This window comes from Mytilus trossulus, chromosome 4 (assembly GCF_036588685.1).
Source record: "Mytilus trossulus isolate FHL-02 chromosome 4, PNRI_Mtr1.1.1.hap1, whole genome shotgun sequence".
Classification (NCBI taxonomy): domain Eukaryota; kingdom Metazoa; phylum Mollusca; class Bivalvia; order Mytilida; family Mytilidae; genus Mytilus; species Mytilus trossulus.
In genome coordinates, this window is record NC_086376.1 from 22,859,814 (window position 1) to 22,879,803 (window position 19,990).

The 19,990-nt window shown below is 32.3% G+C and overlaps 1 protein-coding gene across 1 annotated transcript in view; it reads left to right on the forward strand.

The window, feature by feature from the left end:
* Positions 1-15,780, forward strand: part of LOC134714900 (uncharacterized) — a 38,658-nt gene extending 22,878 nt beyond the window's left edge. Inside the window, exons 10-22 of the mRNA XM_063576595.1 lie at positions 864-935; positions 1,747-1,883; positions 3,113-3,214; positions 5,014-5,100; positions 8,071-8,178; positions 8,519-8,699; positions 9,070-9,213; positions 10,466-10,551; positions 11,182-11,252; positions 11,614-11,729; positions 12,367-12,508; positions 13,216-13,289; positions 15,596-15,780. Of these exons, the coding sequence (XP_063432665.1) occupies positions 864-935; positions 1,747-1,883; positions 3,113-3,214; positions 5,014-5,100; positions 8,071-8,178; positions 8,519-8,699; positions 9,070-9,213; positions 10,466-10,551; positions 11,182-11,252; positions 11,614-11,729; positions 12,367-12,508; positions 13,216-13,289; positions 15,596-15,630 (1,355 nt within the window). The 3' untranslated portion in view covers positions 15,631-15,780. The remainder of the gene's footprint in view (positions 1-863; positions 936-1,746; positions 1,884-3,112; positions 3,215-5,013; positions 5,101-8,070; positions 8,179-8,518; positions 8,700-9,069; positions 9,214-10,465; positions 10,552-11,181; positions 11,253-11,613; positions 11,730-12,366; positions 12,509-13,215; positions 13,290-15,595) is intronic.
* The last annotated feature ends 4,210 nt before the right edge of the window (positions 15,781-19,990 follow it).

Genomic DNA, 19,990 nt, shown 5'->3' on the forward strand with positions numbered 1-19,990 from the left:
GAAATGATTGGTTGAGAACATCAAATAGGCTAAGGTAGAATTGTGATTTGTACAAGTTATTATCTTTTTCTCAGTAAACTTTGTACTTGTAACTACTTGTACAATTGTATTGTACACGTGATAACTTGTATGATGGCATCACACAGATAGTTACTTGTATAAAATGTTTGTACAAGTAATAACCTGTAAAAAATGATAACATATACACGACATATAAATTGAACCATTACATTTTAAACGTTCTAATCGTTTAATGAACAATAAAACATAACTCAGACAATGGTAACAAATTGGAGTAAACAAAGTTTTAACATACAAATATAACAAACACCTATGTGTTCCCCTGATGTATAACTTTATTTGAGACAGAGTTATTATAGTTTTGCCTTTGAGCATTCCTGATGAAGGTAAATCCAAAAAAGCGCTTCAAACGCATGAAATTATCAAACGTAATGTTTCCATTTTTTTTTTACCACCGAACATCAGCTTCAGCAGTTATCAAAACATTTTTTATTTATATCAGGCTTCTTATAGGATCTTAAATTTTATATAGAAAAAATGGAAGCAAGTCTTTAGAAAAATATTGGTAAAATATTCTCCAGAACTTCAAATGAAAGAATTAACTGATAAACACTTTTTACATGCAATGTACTGTTACCTTGACTTCAGTCGTAAATTTTCCAGATATCGAAGGAAAGTTATAATGACTTGAAGATAGCAAATAGTGTTTGTGTCTCTTATAGATTAAATTGGTTTCAGACTTTGTGGATTCCTATAGCGATGGTGTACCTGTCAATTGTTGACATACGTATATATGTTACTTTATACATGTATAATTGTGATTCTTATAAATTTTGTTATAGGAAAACTGAAAGCAGGTGGTCCATCCCCTTTAACAGCTGGACTTCTGATGGCACTGTCTGGAATAAGTCACTGTAAGTTTGCTCATGAAAGAAATATTTATATGATTAAACTGTTTGGGTTTTGTTCATTATTATTATTTGTAAACACGAGAAGGATACTTTTTAAGCAAACGTGTTCTCGATATAATTAGCATTTTACATCTCAGATTATAATACCTTTCATTTTCTAATGATTGCCATTTTGTGTAACGGCTTTATAGTTGTAGCTCGGTGATAAAGTGTCTGTCTCCGCTGTACTGCAAGGCAATAGCTGTACAGAGAGTTAATTATATTCACACTTTCTTAAATTTCACTAAGAAATGTTAGACTTCACGTTTCATCAGACTAAGTCTTGCATTTTTTTTTTATCAATGAACCAAACGGTTGATACACATACTGTTTCAGTGTGTTAGTTACCTCGGCTATTAGACGCAAAATGAATATCTATGAGTTGCTGCAGCAAGGATAGTATGCAACTCAATGTTGAATCGGAATTGTACTTGTCGATCGAGAGAAACATTAAAAAGCTATCAATTTGGTTTCTAATCAGATTCAAGTACTTTCTTAATGAACAATTGTGTCTCTTCGTTGCATTGGAATCAACCGGCAAAGAGTCATTCTAGCCGATCTCGATATATAACGTCATACATTGAAGGAAAAATATGTTTTATGTACGGGCAAATATAAACAAAAAGGATATAAAATGAATAGTCCAAACAAATTAAGGTCATTTTGCGACGCAGATTTTGTCAGAATTATGGGTTTTGATGCAAACTTCCAACGAATACTTACTTTTAAAGTTTAAATTGCAATAATTCCCAATATATTCAATTTTATGTTGAAGGTGGTACCACGCAGATTGTTAACCACGACTTCAAGCCGTTTATTATTCTGATAACAGATGGGATGCCTACTCGCGTGGAAGCTCCGAATGAAGAAGACAGAGGCAGTGGTAGTGCTTTAGCAGTATCATCTTTACTGGTATGATTCAATTATATACAACCCTCAAATCCTTCTCTTTTTCGAAAAAAACCCAAGTGCATCTGTTTTTTCTTTTGTTAAAGAATAAATTTATCATATAAATTTCAAAATAAATGTCGAGGTTGCAACGATGTATAGAAGTTTCTTCAATATTTCAACCGTCTAAAAAGATTTTTAAGAATATTTATAATGACCATTACTAATTAGTTGACTAATATCATATGTCTTTAGACCCCAAGGATGACTGGGGAATAGAAATACAGTCACTATAGGTATTCCGCGACCAGTTGTGAAACCCTTGCAAAACTTTGGCGTCCGATTGGCTATGCTGGTATCAAGTACATGTACGTTAGTACGTCCGGTCAGAATGGGGATGTTAAATTCTGTTTTCTAGGCCAAATTTCTGTCCCTAAGTATTAAACCATCATTTTAAAATGTTAGTCAAAATATTCAATGTTAAAACCTTTCTACTATCGCGTGTAAAATGGAATTGTTGCAAAATTCTAAATGCATTTTATAGCTAAATTAGAAATCCATTGACATAACCAATTGATGCAGCGTTTTATAGATATGGTATTCTGGCTGTTAAGATTTATTATAATATCATTAAAACAAAGATACTTATGATGCATTTGGTGTCAGTTAATACTTTTATATAATTACCAAAACTTAAAGGTCTAAATTGCAGTTATAAAGGGAGTTTGAAACAGATCTATTTACAATTGATCAAATATGACACATACAATATTTTATAAAACATAACAATAAGGTACAGCAACTGGGTGTGTGTAAAGACCCATAATTGTGTGAGTAAAAATTACATTCCGCTACAGACAATCTGGCTGCCAAGTAATTAAATTGTTTGAGGTCATGCTTCTTTCAATACTGATTCTGTTCAATATGCTCAATTTGAAATAAGACTTACTTTTTATGCCCCATTTATGAGCATAATGTTTTCTGGTCTGTGCGTCCGTTCCTCTGTTTGTTCGTTTTTTCACTCGTTCGTAAGTATGTCCCGTTTCCGGTTAAAGTTTTTGGTCGAAGTTGGTTTTAGTTAAGTTGAAGTCTAATCAACTTGAAAGTTAGTATACATATTCCTTAAGATATGATTTTTTAAACTTTAATGCCAAATTATAGTTTTTATCCCATTTTCACGTTCCACTGAACATAGAGAATGATGAGGCAGATGGTGCATCCGTGTACTGGGACACATTCATATTTCATTTTAGACTAATTTAGAAAGAGACAAAGAATTACAAAAAGTAGTGAAGGACATTGCAGGGCGAGGCATTAGAATATTCTGTGTTCCAATTGGATCAGCAAACACCGATGTAAGTCTGATGTATTTAAGAATAACAATTCAGTTAATAATTATGCCACATCTTTTTCTAAGTTGATCTCAATATTGATATGTTATTATATTATTTATTAATGTAATGATATAAGTTGTAGAACGCGTTTTTTAATTGTATGCATACCGTCTTGGTTTTAATCAATTATACATGGCACACACTGGTCGCTCTTATTTTGTGGAATCGTATTTGTCTTATTTATTATTGCTTCTGGCAGTTCGAAAGTACAATTTAAGTGTTTATATGTCAGGGACCTATCATCATCGTTCTAGAATAATGAACATAATGAGAAGGAATAGACGTTGTAGATAGATGCTGGGCAAACTCATATATCTCTATGCGTGGTTGTCTAAATTTTTTTATTGTTTTAGATCGCTTTAGTGTGATTGTGGCGCTTGATTATGACAATACACGTTTAATTTCTTGGTCAGATTTATTTTATTGACAGTACTTACTCCATGGTTTTGGTCTACAAATCCTAGTTGTGGTGTGATCGTTAGTTTGCAAAGAATTCTTCTCAAACCTGTTCTAGGGCCGTTTCATACTTGCAAAAAGTTATTTTACCCTGTTTGGGAGGCATCATTTGGATGTAAACATGCAATGAAAGTTTTGTGACTTTTGCTTTTTTATGTTTTTTGTCCTGTATATAAACATATTACAGGTCATAAATATATACCCCATATACTATTTTTTCTATATCGATTGTATTTTCGGTCATGTCAGATGTATATTGCATTAATACCCTACAACGATCATTTCTACTTAAATGTATTTTCGATAATGATATAAATTGGGGATACCGTGCACAACCCAACAGATCAAACAAAAACCATTTGAACATGTATATAGAGTGGTCACATATAGACTGGTGACAAACAAGTATCAAGCACATAATTATTTAACAAAAAAAGTTTTATCAAAGGTACCAGGACTATATACGCCAGACGCGCGTTTCGTCTACATAAGACTCATCAGTAACGCTCAGACCAAAATAGTTATAAAGCCAAATTAGTACAAAGTTGAAGAGCATTAAGGACCCAAAAATCAAAAAAATGTGCCAAATACGGGTTAGGTAATCTATTCCTTGGATAAGAAAATCCTTAGTTTGTCGAAAAATTCAAAGTTAAAGTAAACAGAAAACTTCTAAAAATGACCATGTAATTAATATTCATGTCAACACCGAAGTGCTGACTACTGGGCTGGTGATACCGTCGGGGACGAAATAAGTGATACGCTCTGACATAAGTTCAGTCAGGATCTAAGTCCTTATTGGTTTAAAACGTATATGGTATGAACACAAAACACCAATCACTGACAATGAGTTGGGTTCAAACAGTGATAGAAATCGACATTATACAAATGATTATCAATGCAAATGTAAACTTATTTCGTGTCGAAAAAAAATATCTATGATAAACCTTTAACTGTTTGAAGAATAAGTTTATATAAGAACCCCACAAAATCAATAAAAAATCATCTTTCAATTTCTACTTGACTGTTCCACAAGCAATCAAAGTATGTTAAATGTACATGTATACATAAGGTCGATGTCTATCCGAAACAGCTAAATTATGAAAATAACAGTGAGTTTGCAATCCCTCATCTGAACTCATCCATAATACTTCGTTGCCTGAAATATAAATCATCCATCCATTTATCACAACTGATGTACTTAAACTAAGATTTCATTAAACCAATGACAGGCGTAAAATAACAAAATATATGAAATAGGTTATACACATGTAGCAGTTAGAAATTAAAATGTTGATTCATTTCAGATAATGCGAAGGATAGTTACAAAAACACGTGGTAAAATGGTTCCTGCTGAACAGATACATCGTATTTGTAAAAATACGCAGACCTTAGTTTGTATTTGATTTGTTTGCTTCATTATCCATTCTTGCTACCTCTTGTAAAATATAATACTTATAAAAACATGTAAGAATATTATTAGTTACATAGTCATTTACTGACCGGGTACGGAATTTACCCTGGTCAGTAGGTTTGATACCTGGTGAGGCGAAGTCGAGTCACGTATCAAACCTACTGACCAGGGTAAATTCCGTACCCGGTCAGTAAATGACTCTGTAACGAATTTACCCCATCGATTCACATGTTTGAAACGACAAAAACCTAATGAGATCAAATGCCAAATGATGCACAAATTTGAGAGAACTTGCCAAGTAATGCACATGTTTGAGACAACAAAGGACTAGAATTAGACAACAAACAACAAATGATGCACATGTTTGTGACAATAAATGCCAAGTGATGGACATGTTTGAGACGACATTAAATGTTGTACATGTACGTATGAGACGACAAATGCATACTGATAGAAATCATACATGAATATAAATAGACATGTTTAAGACGACAAACAACAAATGATGCGCATGTTTTTGACAACAAATGCCACGTGATGGATATGTTTGAGACGAAACACCAAATGTTGCGTATGTAAGAATCGCCTGGCTTTTTCTTCGTTAAATACTACAAATATAAGTGTAAACACAAATTTATTTCAACAATAACAACACCATGGCATGAACAACTTATATCACAGTCTCAGTAAATTTTGACAAATTGTGTCATTGAATGTTAAGAAAAGATCATCAATGTCATTTTGTCTCAGTTTGCAATGAACTTGATTGAAAGTCAGCAAAGAGATCAGAAATATTTAAACCCTGCAACTCTGAAATGGCGACTGAACGACAAGCTGAAGGTCCATCCCCACATTCTTCAATCATCGGCACAATACTTGTACTTTCATTCACTGTTTTAGGTGGCGGCAAGGCAAGTAAAGTTGAATTTTCAAGTGCTGGCAATGCTAGAACAGCAGAATTTTGGGTGGCTAGACTTTTTCCCATTGCATGGCCCATTGCAATTTTCTCTTCAGTGTCAGTTCTCTGATAAACAGTGAGAGACTGAACTGATTTATGTCCGGTCACTGCCATTATTTGAGATGGATTAAACATACTTTTTGTCAATATTGTTGCTCCAGTTGCACGAATGGAATGATTTGTGTAAATTTGTGAAAGTTTAGCCCCCTCACTCAACTTTGTCATGAATTTTGCCAATGTTTTTCTCCTAATCGTGAGTTACAATACCAAATTGTATCATCATCATTGAATGATTCCTTCGGCCTCTGCCATAAACTAGTGCATAAAGGATGAAGTTTGCTGATATATGTTTCATAAGAATTGACGGGACAATAGGGTGATCCAGGGAACTCGGGCATAACGCCTGAGGTTGATTCACTGTCATTACCTCAATGATTTTTTGTGAGTTCATCTTCACACTTTGCCACATATTTAAGTCCAGTCTTTGGATCATTTAAAACTTAAATGTAGATTTTGTCATTCCATGCATATTTTCCTGTGATCTTCTACAAAAATAAAGCCTGATATCAAATTGCACTTTGTTCAGTAGAGCTTCTGGTGCGTCAGGGATCATTATAATAGATTCATATAATTTCATACGGTCTGTTTCATTGATGACTGGGTGGTGGTCAACACTGCCTTTACCTAACCCTTTTAACTCTGCAAGCGCTGCCTTAAAACATTCATTTGCATCACAAAACTCAGGGTCCTTTATTATATCAATCTTTCGGCTGTAAGGAACCCCATGTAGATGTCTGTTTAGAGCATGTCTTGTGTTTTTCGAACGATGTAGCTTTGTAGTGTTCACCGTCTTGTTTACGTGTGTTCATGTAAAAGTGCCCCAACACTTCGTTAAGTTTTCCTGAGTTATATTCCTCAAACTGTTCGTCCTCGTCTGTTGCTTTTAAATATGCTTTAAGAAGTCTTGTTGCTTTTTGGTTGCTTTTGATTGTTTCTTTATAATTAGTCAGCATTTTCTTTTTTTCAATCTCGTCTGCTGTCAGGGACGCAAACCGTTTCGTCGCCATTTTGAAATTTTCTGTTGGGAGCAAAGAACGATAACTCTATCGTTGACAGGGTATTGCTAAAACAGTGACCGGGTATAAAAAATACATGGTCTTTGTCAGGGTATTGCTAAAACATAAACCGGGTATAAGTAATACATGGTATTCACGTGGTGCTAATTAAGGACAGGGGTTGGTTGATTTCTTAAGAGGTGGGGTAAATTTTATTACATACGGGGAAAATCCAAGAGCGTAAGCGTGGTATTTATTCAGCAAGAATAGTATGTTTTTTACTGCGAGTACATACCTTATTTATAATACAAATATGTGAGGATTATTCTTTGTCAAAATTATTCCCCAATTACGCCACCTATAGTTTTTCATCACCAACATAGAAGCCGTTTTAGGGATGACGCACTCACTACCAAATTGAATGTAGCTTTTAAAAAAGCAGTTGATCCACATAGCTTCATTCAGATCCTTACATGAACATGATGAATGCTCTATCAAAGTCAAATGTATCTACTAGCTATTAAGCATCGTTTAATGTCCGTTTTGGCTTCGTCAACCTAAAACTATTGTCTGATCGGTTGGGAGAGGTAATAGGGGCCATATTGCGATGATGTGTTTTTTAAATTTGTTAATTTACAAATTAAAAAACGTGATGAGCTATTATATGAAAGGGACTTACAAAGAATAAACATGTATTAAAGTTCAGGTATCTGTGTTCTGAAATATGTGATATTTAAATACTTAATGAAAATGAATTTAATGACGTTTCTTTTTTCGAATCAAATGTATTAAAACTTTGAAACCCGTCCGACTACTTCTGATATCAATGATACTTTAAAACACTTTGTGAAAAATTAATTATTTATGATTCAAATTTCTAGTGGCTTTTTCAATAAGTTATTTATTGGTTTATTTTTATACTTAATATGTCTTCCAGTTCCACGCATCAGAAATTGCAAATCAGCTGGGAACCGCAACAGAAATTGACAAAAATAGTGTTAAAACAGTCGTTCGTTCAGCAGATCTCCAGGACTTCGATGATTTTGTAAGTATTGGATTTCAATTTAAAGACTTGTTTATTGGAAAAAAAACATATATTAGTTCCAGTTATATATATAGAATGTGGTATAATTGCCAATGAGACAAATCATTACAAGAGACGAAATGACACAGACATTAACAACTATAGCTCATCGTACGGCCTTCAACAATGAGCAAAGCCCATACAAATGATATGACATTACCAATGTTTGAAATTATTCATTGTCAGCTATGGTAGTAATATGATAAAATGGATATTTTAAGCTAAACTTCCGCGGAATATAAAGTGCGTTTAAAAAAGAACATATTTTTGTTTATCATGATCCTTTATTATATTTTAACAGGATGACGTCACAGACAATGTAATGCTCTTACTTAATCCTATGACACAATATAGCGGGTACTTTAAGCAAAGTAAATGCCCACAAGTACAATTAGGACAACGTGTTCGGCGTGGACCAAATTGGCAATGGAAAAATCAAGATTCAAATATGGTGGGAACTGTTATTGGGGAAGATGATGATGGTTTGTTAATCAACTCATCATTTTTATCATTGTGTGTTTAATGCTCAAAACAATCAATTACAAAACAGCCGAATTGACATAATTAAACAAACGTCACAACATGCATCTATATGATGCAATGATTGAATAACATTTTATTTCAATTTTATCCCATCAGATTTATTTTCTCAACAAGATGATCAAAGACGTCTCAATGCCACAATAAAATTGATAATGGAAATGGAAAATTTGTCAAAGAGACAACAACTGCTATATCATGTTTATATATGTTATTTTTTTGTAAAATTTAAACATGTGTTTTGTAAAACAAATGTTTGAATGGTTATAAGTTTTAAAAGATTCACACGACTTCTTTCTTGGACTTTTCAAGGTATGATTTGGGTGGAATGGGACAGTGGTCATAGAAACTGTTACCAGTATGATGAAAACGTCAAAGTGTTTCACATTAAACCAGTAAATGAACCAAGAAGATTGGTAGATGAGTTGATTGCTGTGGGATGCAAAGTTGGAAGAGGTATTAAATAGAAAAATTAGAATAAGCTAAATTGAATAATGAATACGGTCGAAAAAGGCAACAAAAACATTATGAACAAACAAGACCAGACGAAAAGCAAAATATTAAAGAAATATAAGAAATAACTTTAGATTGAGCAGCACGCGTATGTCTTTAATCTGAAATAATTTGCTCCGTTCAAGTAAATAGTGCTTCTCTATAATTGCCACATGTCTTGTAAAAAATCAATTCAAATCAAGAATGACTACGGTAAATGGATTCTATTTGTGTTTAGTATTGTTTATCAAAAATATACAGTCTGATGTTTGTTAGGAAAGGTTTTGTAAACTTTACAATATATCTATTAAAACACTACAAAAATGTTTGTATAAGATATCTCTTGCTAATGACATGACATGACAGGTATTGCAAAACTAACATTCATCAGAAGCACTCCCTCATCAGAAGAACTCCCGCAAAAAAGTTTTAAAAGTCTGAAATATGAAATTTTTGAGATCATACATTGCAAGATGAAAAGATAGAGCAGCCTAACAGCTGATGTCAACGTATCATTAGGGAGCTAACCCTATATTTTAGTTCAACCAACAATTTTATTTTAAAATGTCCTGTACCAAGTCAAGATAATGATCATTGTTATCAAATATCTCGATTTTATGCATGTTGGCGTTGATTCATTTTTTTTTGCTTTTTGGTGTTCCTGTTGTCTTTTTGGTTTCCTTTTATTATTAATGTGCTTCCCTCCGGTTTAGTTCGTTGCCCGGATTTATTTGATCTCAATCGATTTATAACATTTGAATACCAGTATTTTACTGTTGCACTTTTTATTAATACAATTAAGATGGCTATAAACTAGAAGTTTACGATGTGTTAAATATAATTCATGCCTGTACAGTCGAACATCATTCTAACCACTTGAAGAATTGCACCAATAATGACTGACAGTCTATCAGTGGAGGTACCAAAACATTTGAAGCAAAACATATTGAGATAAGATATAAGAAGAGGTGGTGTATGTGTCAATGAGACAACTCTCTATACAATAACAATTTGTAAAAGTAAACCATCAAACTCTAAATTTAACAAAACGTAGAAATAAAAACGAAAGAAACCAACAAAACAGAACTATTTAGCAGGAAATTTTACAAGATTGTTTACACCTTAGTACGCCATCAAAATCATGCTATTATCGCCACACTTGGTAGATGTTACCAGCTATTGAATTGGTACTAAAATACATTCGTTATGCATTAAGGTAAAAACTGGAAACACGGCGACCTGGATGGTGGACGAGGCAGCAGAGGAACAGTTTTACGTGTGGAATCTGACGGTAAAGTTGTGGTAAGTTACATTGTTAAAATAAATAACTCCGTCATCCTGTCATTCAGATAGTCGACAAAGCGTCTTTAAATTTTTGTTACATCATGCAATACTTGTATATTTGGATTTTATATCAAATCAAGACATTACAAAATGTTATTGCACAGTTTTTTCTTAATCGGAATGTCTATATACCTGCACCAAGTCAGAAATAAAAAAACCCAGTTGTTTTCAATTTGTTTGATGTGTTTATCATTTGATTTTCTGTAAGTTATGAATTTTCCTTGCATTTTTTTTGTTTGTTATTTTTCTTCATAATCTTTGTCATATAGAATGTTGTTAACTTTACTATTAACAATTATAAGCACAGACTCTCTTTCTTTTGCGAGAAAACGAACACATTATACTGGCACATATATTTTTCGGGACGTAACAAATTGGATCAAAATAAATTTTTAAAAGATATTAAGTTTTGAAGAGGGTTTCAGATTTTTCTTTTATAATATATTAATCGAAGAAATTGAACAATTTCGTCTAAAATATTGATTTTTTTTTTCCATGTATCTAAATAGATTTTAATGTTATAGTGTACACCATAAATTGATACAATTGAACTCTACAATGAGACAAATTGAAATACATCTTTTACAGGTTTATTGGGAAAGAGGTAGACTTGGCATTTACAAGTTTGGGAGTGAAAACTTATTTGAAGTGGAAGTATGGTATGTTTTTTTTTTTTATAGAATTCTATTCAATAACTGAGAACGTTAAAAAAGAACTGATAACATAATGATCTTGATATATAAAACTAAAAAGAAAGACACATAAGTAAGTATTATTTAAATGTTAGATATGTGTTTTTTTTAATTTTGTAATTGTTGCCTATGATTGGTACATTGTGTGCTGTAAAGTCATTTCGGTTACCTTTTGATGAAATAAGTAATCTTGGGTGCTATCGCTCATCCAGTAAAAATAATGAAAAACATTTTCTTTAGATAACTTTTGTCTCGAAAAATATGGTATGCATCAATATAGTGATTTCAACTATCTTTCTGTATTTCGTGTCTTCTTTTATTCCTGCAGTGATGATGGTCGATCATTAGGCTCACCTGATAGTGATTTAATAGAGGATGCGGAGAATACCAGACAGGATATGATGCCAGATTTACCACTCATTCTACCTTCTCATTTAAATAATAGTTAGTAATCACATCAATTCTATATTAACCAAAGTGATACAGGTTACAGATATTTAAGGTATACAACAGATAAAGTATTACCAATGTTATTTCAACTGATCGGGCGGAGCTAGGTTTTAATTTGCATAAGGACAGTCTATTTGAAGATGTGTGTGATAAGGATGATTGCCGTTCTAATTATTACTGATTTCTAATCACCTATCAGTGAAAGGAATTTACAAAAGAATTACTGTACACTTCATTGATGAGTTTATCCTAATTCACCTATCTATAGATGGACTGGTTTATTGTGAGCGAACCGGTTAAACTCCGCCCAGTCAAGTGAAATAAATTGAGTAATACAAATGGCATACATAGAAGAGCAGAAGGTAGTCAGAAAACTATTAATTACAATATGTCAAACAGTTATGTTTGGGCGCAGAATATGATGTTACCCAATTTACATAGCTCTCTCGGAATAATGGAATTCATTAATTGTATATATTTATACATAAACGTTTTTCTCCAATCATAACATTTGATAAAAGTAAAAATCTAAGAAATTAGTTAACTGGAGATTTAAAAACGAGTTGTATCTCATTCCCAAATATATAGGTTTTGTGATAATCAATCATTACTGTATACTTTACCCTCACAGTGAAACCCGTGACGTCAGTCTGGCAGTATCAGAACAGTGATGGACAATGGAATTCTTATGACGAAGAAACTAATGTAAAGATCGAACGTGCTTACAACAGAAAACCGAATGGAAAATGTATTATAGATCTAGACAAAACCGTGTAAGTACCAACATTTTTCTTGTTTGTAATTCTTTCAAATTAATATCGTAATCTATTGTGTGGGTCTAATCCTTTACTGTTTGCATGTGTATTCAACTAGGCATGTTTTATACTCCCCTTGAACATGTATCTAATGAAGACTAACATAGAGACTTCTATAAACACCAAACGAACATAAAATAATATGTACCAACAAAGGAAGGGAGTATAGATATTCATCAATGCATATCACAAATATTCTTTTAAATACTTTCACAACATTTAGAGGGAAGTAACAAACATTTATATATTACAGTTGGTCCGAGTACACAGTTATCGTCCTTTGATTTTCGTTGTCCTATCGCCCTTTGATTTTCCTTGTCCACGAATATAGTCCTTAGTGTGGACAGTGTGTTACTTGCCATTTTTTTTATAATCCCCTTCCAAATTTATTTCTCTATGTTTTATTCCTCATATAGCAACTAGGGGGTGAAATGACACTGTAAAATTTAAAAAAAACTATTAATGTAAAGTAGTGATAAGGTCCAGCTGAAAAAGGTAAAAAAATAGCACTTCGGAAGCTGTCAAAAGATTTCAAGACCCCCCTTAACATAAAATTGTCCATAGTTTGAGTTAGAGCTAATGTGGTTTTCTATAATTTTAATAATTTTATAATTTGTGTACTCGGCCCAGTTGTTTAAGATTATTATATAATTATATAATTCCAGGCATGTGGTACTGTTTTCAAAGATGGTCCAAGAAAACCAAATTGACAAAAGCATAGTCCCTGTTCAACGTTTAGGTGAGATTGATAATTCGTAACTTTAAGCACAGCACATGAAGAGTTTGATACAATGTAGTTAGCTCATTAGTGATACTGTTAATTTATGACATTTTAAGCAATAACCAGCATTTGGTTTATTGTTGTCTTTTAAACTTTCTTTGGCAAATAATACCTGTTGACACATGACGAGATATTAGATAAACAGTACAGCCGATAGTTACATTTTGTAGACTAAGTAAGTCTTGTTGACCAGTATAAAGACTGGGTAATTTGGACTCGGATCGGATAGCATTCAAATTCCGACTGTACATATCTACTTATATATATGTTACAGTAAATAGTTGAAATTAGGAATTACATGTAATTACTAAAATTTAGGAATTACAGGTAATTCCCGATGCACTTAGTTAATACAAGTAATTCCTGAAACGGCCCAGTTATTACCAGTAATTACTAATTTTAAAATGAATTTTTACACCTATTTACTGACTGCTAAAACGATGTTGTATTATGGTCAGATGATCAAAAGTTCTGGTAATACTAACAAGAAGATCAGTTAGTACTCTTAAAATATTGAATGGTTGATTTGTATTCAAAATATCTTGAATAAATATGGACTTTCAAATATTTGGTTAAATCAGAGTAACTTTAGTTTTAATCCAAAATGGTTAAAGTTGAGCATTATCCATATAATTTCTCTCAAAGCATTATGTTTTAACTGTTTTCCAAAAAACTTTGAGTTTGAAGAATATTAAGACTTATTACCTTATAAAAATCAGATAACGTTGTGAAGGTTAAGATATGTGCATTAGCTTCGAGATATAAAACAAAAAAAATATATATTTTTTGTGTTATTAAATCATTAATAAAAATTATATAGTGAAATTATAATTCACTGTTAGCATGGTTAGTAGCCAATCTAGTTCTATTTTGTTAAATTAGCTGAGAAACAAGGTTGATGAGTTGTGCACTTGCGAGTAAATATTTGGACCTCATTGAATACGTATTCATGTGACCTTCAATTCAACCCCTAGCTGGAGATTGGTTATTAATGTATTAAGCTATTAAAATTGTAAGGGTTTTGCAGAACAAATAGCCTACTTTTGCTGTTAATCGCAGGCTCAACAAAAATATTAAAATTTTCCTCTAGATACTATCTTTTGACTTTTACTATAAGAAGCTTCTGTCAAAATTGAGTAAAAATCCAGGATGGCTTATAGAATCTAATGTTTTAAAAACTTTAACTGCAGATTGTATGTAATGTTAACTGGGGAAAAAACCTAGTTCATTTATCATTTTTATAAGTAATATAGGGAAAAAAGATTTTTTTTACAATCTTTACTTTCGGATATTATCTTATGATCATAAAGATTTAGCTTCTGTCCAAGTTTGATAGAAATCCAAGATATTTGGAGAAAGTTATTTTAAAGTTTTAAACCACAGTGCATGATTGAGATTTTAGTTTAACGAACATTTTGAAAATCAATTTTGGATTGATATTATTGTCTTGCATGCATATATTTAATGAGTTTCAAGACCTATAAAACAACTATTTTCCAGTTTCAATTCACAAACACTAAAAGAGTATGCACTTTTGATTTGTCTTATATTCCGACATCCTCAAGTAAGCTCCCTTAAAATCCCTACCCCTTTACTTTCTCATTTGGTATATTGAGTTATGTTTTTGATTTTAAAACAAAAACATCAAAGTTAGTAAATAGCTGTAAAAATGACAAAAAAAATCAGTAATTACCAGTAATTACTGAAACAACTAGTAAATACATGTAATTACTAAATTGTCTAGTAATTACAGGTATTTACTGAAATGTTTAGTAATTACATGTAATTCCTAATTTCACCTATTTACTGTAACATATACACTCCTGAGCTAATCATTCACATCTCTTAAGCATACAAATAATACCGAATGGGTTACCTAAAAGTGATGCAACCTTATACCTATTAACCCTGGGAATTATTTTTATTGGGATGTTAAAAGTACTTTATATTTGATTGATAGTGTTGCTAAATACGGGGAAGTGAAAAATAATAACAAAACACTTTTGTATTTCCTCTTTGAATAAATGTGTGTTGTTTATATAGATGAAAATATAATTATTTTTGTTTAGCCAGCCTTAATCTTCATGACAAATGCTGCTGTAACATATCGCTATGAAATTGGTTTGAAAACAAAACCCTAATATAGCTGTTTATAATTTGTTATTGGTATGGTCATATATATACTTTATTAGTTATTGATAACCAATAAATATCTTTAAATAATTTCATATTTGAAAAAAAAATCGTTTTGTTTTGTTTTACAGATAGAACCAAAGATATCCAAGAAGAAAAACAATAAACACTCGAAACTGTCTTCTCGATTATTTTGATGCTTAATATTATTGTAATATAAGCCATGCATTGTTTTGTATAATAACGTTGTGCAATATATTAATGTAACTTTATATCTGATAATGGTGATTTAAAACAATAAAATAAATGAAGAGAATTATAATTGATAATGATTCAACCTATTTGGAAATACAATATTTGAAATTAATAATAAATATGAAGATACAATGTATATGGGAAATGAAAATATAATTTCATAATTTTGATCGTTCAAGGCACTGTTCTTGATCTATCTTTACCAGCAACGCTAGCTCAAACAAAATATAAAAGGGGACCGATGATATATCAATACTTGGAATCCTGAGTAACAATGTGATCAAAGGATCCCAAGGAAGAATAGTAATGCACGTTAAACTCGTCCACGTGCAACATTCTCCTTAAGATCAACAATTATCTGCTTCCATTAGACACATACATATGCAATTATAAACTATAATGACATTGTATTTTATGATGACACTGAACCAACAATGCAGTTATGAAGAAAAAACATTGGTTTATCCGCATCAATTCCGATCAGTTATTTTCTTTATATCTCAATGATTCTGATTTAAATAAACATCGTTAATACTCAATATAATTTTGAGGGATTACGTGGCTTATTTTATTAAAAAAAAAATCTCTATGTTAAATATAGTTATTACAATACAAATACAGCTAACCTTTTCCCCATATCTGCGGTTTTATGTACTTTTCTCTAAAATAACAGGATAAACTGGACACTTCTACATTTGAAGACTTAACTACAAATGCAAATGGTCATTATCATTATCAGCGTCATGCAATACAATGCATCCGGGAATGGGTTAATAGATGACTTTTTAGGATCAAGCCATTTTAATGTGAAAAATGTGAATCCAGTTTTCCATTATACACAAGACTACAGATAGGATACATATTCCATCGAGATATCAACACAACGGCAACAAAGCAATTCCCCCTCAGAAGGCCAAATTTTGAATTTAAACTTTTACAGACTCGCGTCATTTAGACCTCGTCACTGTATACAGACCCCACGAATACGTTGATTTGTTCATGCAGTTCTGTATTGTCCTATAGATGTTTGTTATGATTTCTTGTCGTTTGGTTATTGTCTCATTGATATATATCCAAACTCCTTATTCTAGAAAAGCTATTAACATATTTTAAAGAGATGATATGAAATTTCTATTAATGCTTAATTACATAAAAGACTAAATTACTACGACATAACAAGCATCAGACAAAAATAAAAACAAAACAAGACAGAACAGAAAAAATCCCTATAAAGACTGAAAAAAACACAGAAGAACAAGAAACGTACATATACACATATGGTGGTAATAACTTGTTATGGTTATGGATAACAATTAGCAATAATTTCATATGTCCTTATTTTTAAATAGTTTCTAAAAGATGGTGCATGAATTCTCAGTTTCAATTTATATGAGTTAAAAACTAGTCCGTGGTTCACGATTCTTGGAATAAATCTTATATATCTAAATAAAACAGTGTTGTTCCTGTTGTAAATTGGTATCCTGACCGGTGAATTGCTTTTGCGCCAATTGGTATTTCATTTGAACCGAAAAAATCTTTCATTTGCGCCAAAATAAAACCTTTCAATTTCGCCAATATTGCAGGTATAAAATATATATTTAAAAAAAGACTTTTGATGATAAAAGTTTTTGTTTGCAAAATTAGATATATTCCTCAGAAACCAGTCGACATTAAACCACACAAGTAATGTTAAAACCTTTATGAATTCCAACACAGTTCTGTTATAAATAAACGTGATCATAACACCTAATATGAAATATGAAAGAAAACAATTTACACTAGAGTTATTCTATTAAATATGAAACACTATTGTAAAGTATACCCTTGCACAAAACTTGTAAGCGATAGCCCTGATGTATTCATGTCTGGAAAATTCCTCCTCTCAAGTGCGTACCATATTCATAAAAAAGTCCGTTTTTTTATGAGCTGCAATCCATTTGAGTTGTTATACATATGTACTATCTTTACAAGGTTTTATTTGTTCGGGGAACCAATAAACGACTTGATCTCCATTTTTCAGAACGTATGATCTGATTATAAACTAAAAGTGTGGTCTTCAAATATTACAAACTTAATTCTCCTGTTTTATGTCTAAATTGAAAATGTTCAACTTGACACCTCGAATATGAAAACACTAAAATAATTATAAACCTTTGTCAGCTTCAGAAATGAGTGTGGCACTGCACTCACTCCATTATCCAAAGGGAATACTGTAGAGACAAACCTTTTAGAGCAATGAATATTTAACGCTTCCGTTATAATTGCTTACCTGAATTATCTGTAAAATGGCGCAAATGAAGTTTTTTTTGTTGCGCAAATGAAATATAACCTTGTGGCGCAAATGAAAGATTGTATTTTTTAAAAATTTGCGCAAATCAATGCGCCCATCCTGACAGACTGAGTATACTGAGACTGGACATAAAAAGATATGGGAGATGTGCTATTATTGCGAATAAGACATGTATCCATTCAAGTTCAAATTAAATGAAAGTAAGAATTACATGCGACCGTGCGATTTTCAACTATTGAAAAAAAAATACTGTTTAGTCCGGTATAATAAAAACAAAAAACGAGATAAAACAATTCAATTGTAAAAACTACCGGCTTAATTTATATATATAAAAAATCAACAACACACAAATATGAAAAATCTTAAACACGACAACTACTTAACTACATGATCATGACTAAGAAGATGCACATAAAAATGTGTTGGGTAAACATCTTTGAAGGCGCAAACCTGAAAAAGAGGTGTAATACAGAACAGCATTAGAACAAATTTTAACATAAGCTCTATATAATAGGTTTCTTTCAATTTGTATTGTCTTGGTATCAATCCTGTAATTTTGGATTTTAAACCAATAAAAATTACTTACTTACTTTAATACTTACTTCTTTAAGCTGGGGTCACACATTCACGATTTTTACTACCGTCCTGGACCATTCCCGATTAAAAAAAAATAAAAGTCTGATCAAGATCCTGTGAATCGTGGATGGAAATTCAAACTTAAATTAAAATTTGCAAAAAAAATAATTTGATCACGACAACAATCAGATAGTGTTCAGGAAGCGTCGATATTCAACCGTTTCTAAGCGAATTAGTCCCGATAATCCCGTTCTGAATCAGCATCTAATCCGATTTGTATTTTTCGCCAGGTAAAATTCGACCGAGTCTGTCACGACTGCGTCCCGACTCTACCGAATGTAATCCGACAAAGATCAGACAGTGACCAGACAGTGAACCGACGCTGACGGAAGTTATCCGTTCGAAAACTGTCGGCATATTCGGGATGATCAGGTACTGTCGGAACGTAATCCTATCATGATCCGCTATATCGCAATGCAAACGGCTTTGTCTGGTCTCAGTCGTATTGTATTCTGTAATTGTCGGGACTCGGACGTGGGTATCATTGACGAATTTCGTCTTAATAACGGGACTGTTTCGGAACGGTTTCGGCAAAAAACGGTTCGCAATCGACAAGATCTGGATGCAATCTGGACTCAATCGCCAGAAAAACAGCTATGAAAAATTACTCCAGATCATTCCCGTTCCACAGGACACCGTCCAGAATACACAAGACATTGTTCGGAATTCGATCCGATACAGCAGAATCTGTCACGATATAGCCACGATAGTAATCCGACTAGACAAAATCGGCTGAGTTGCCCCGAATGTTACGGGACGCACTTAACTGTCGGGGTGCTTTGCCGAACTATTCGGAACCTTCCCGACCCGTAGGAATCTGTTACGAACTAAAACGACAGCGTTCAGACAATGATAGGACATTCCAGATAATTGAGGATACTAATCCGACTTTTTCACTTTTCGTGTCGTAATGTGGTCTGATCTCAAACGGGAGCAATAATCGGCAATGTGTGAACCCCGCATTAGGTCGATACAAGAAGAAAAAACGCGAATGTATAACAATGATATTTTGTAGGGTTTTGTTTTCCTGATAACAAATTCAATAGCTGTTTTTACCACTGAAACAATATTTAAATCTCGAATGCACACATACTCCTTTTAAAACCAAATTTTAAAATATCCTCCAATGCCCTATAGCACTTAAGCATTTTAAGTTAATAACGTAAAAAACATGACAGCCCAAAAAATTTCAGAACTAAAAGATATTTTTTTTAAAAACAGACTATTTTGATTGCTGTTTTCTATTAATGCTGATATGAAAGTCCATGAAATATGAAAGTGAGCGCAATTAACCAATCAATCAAAAGAGCAGTGCATAGAAAAGATATCGATGCCACCTAGAACT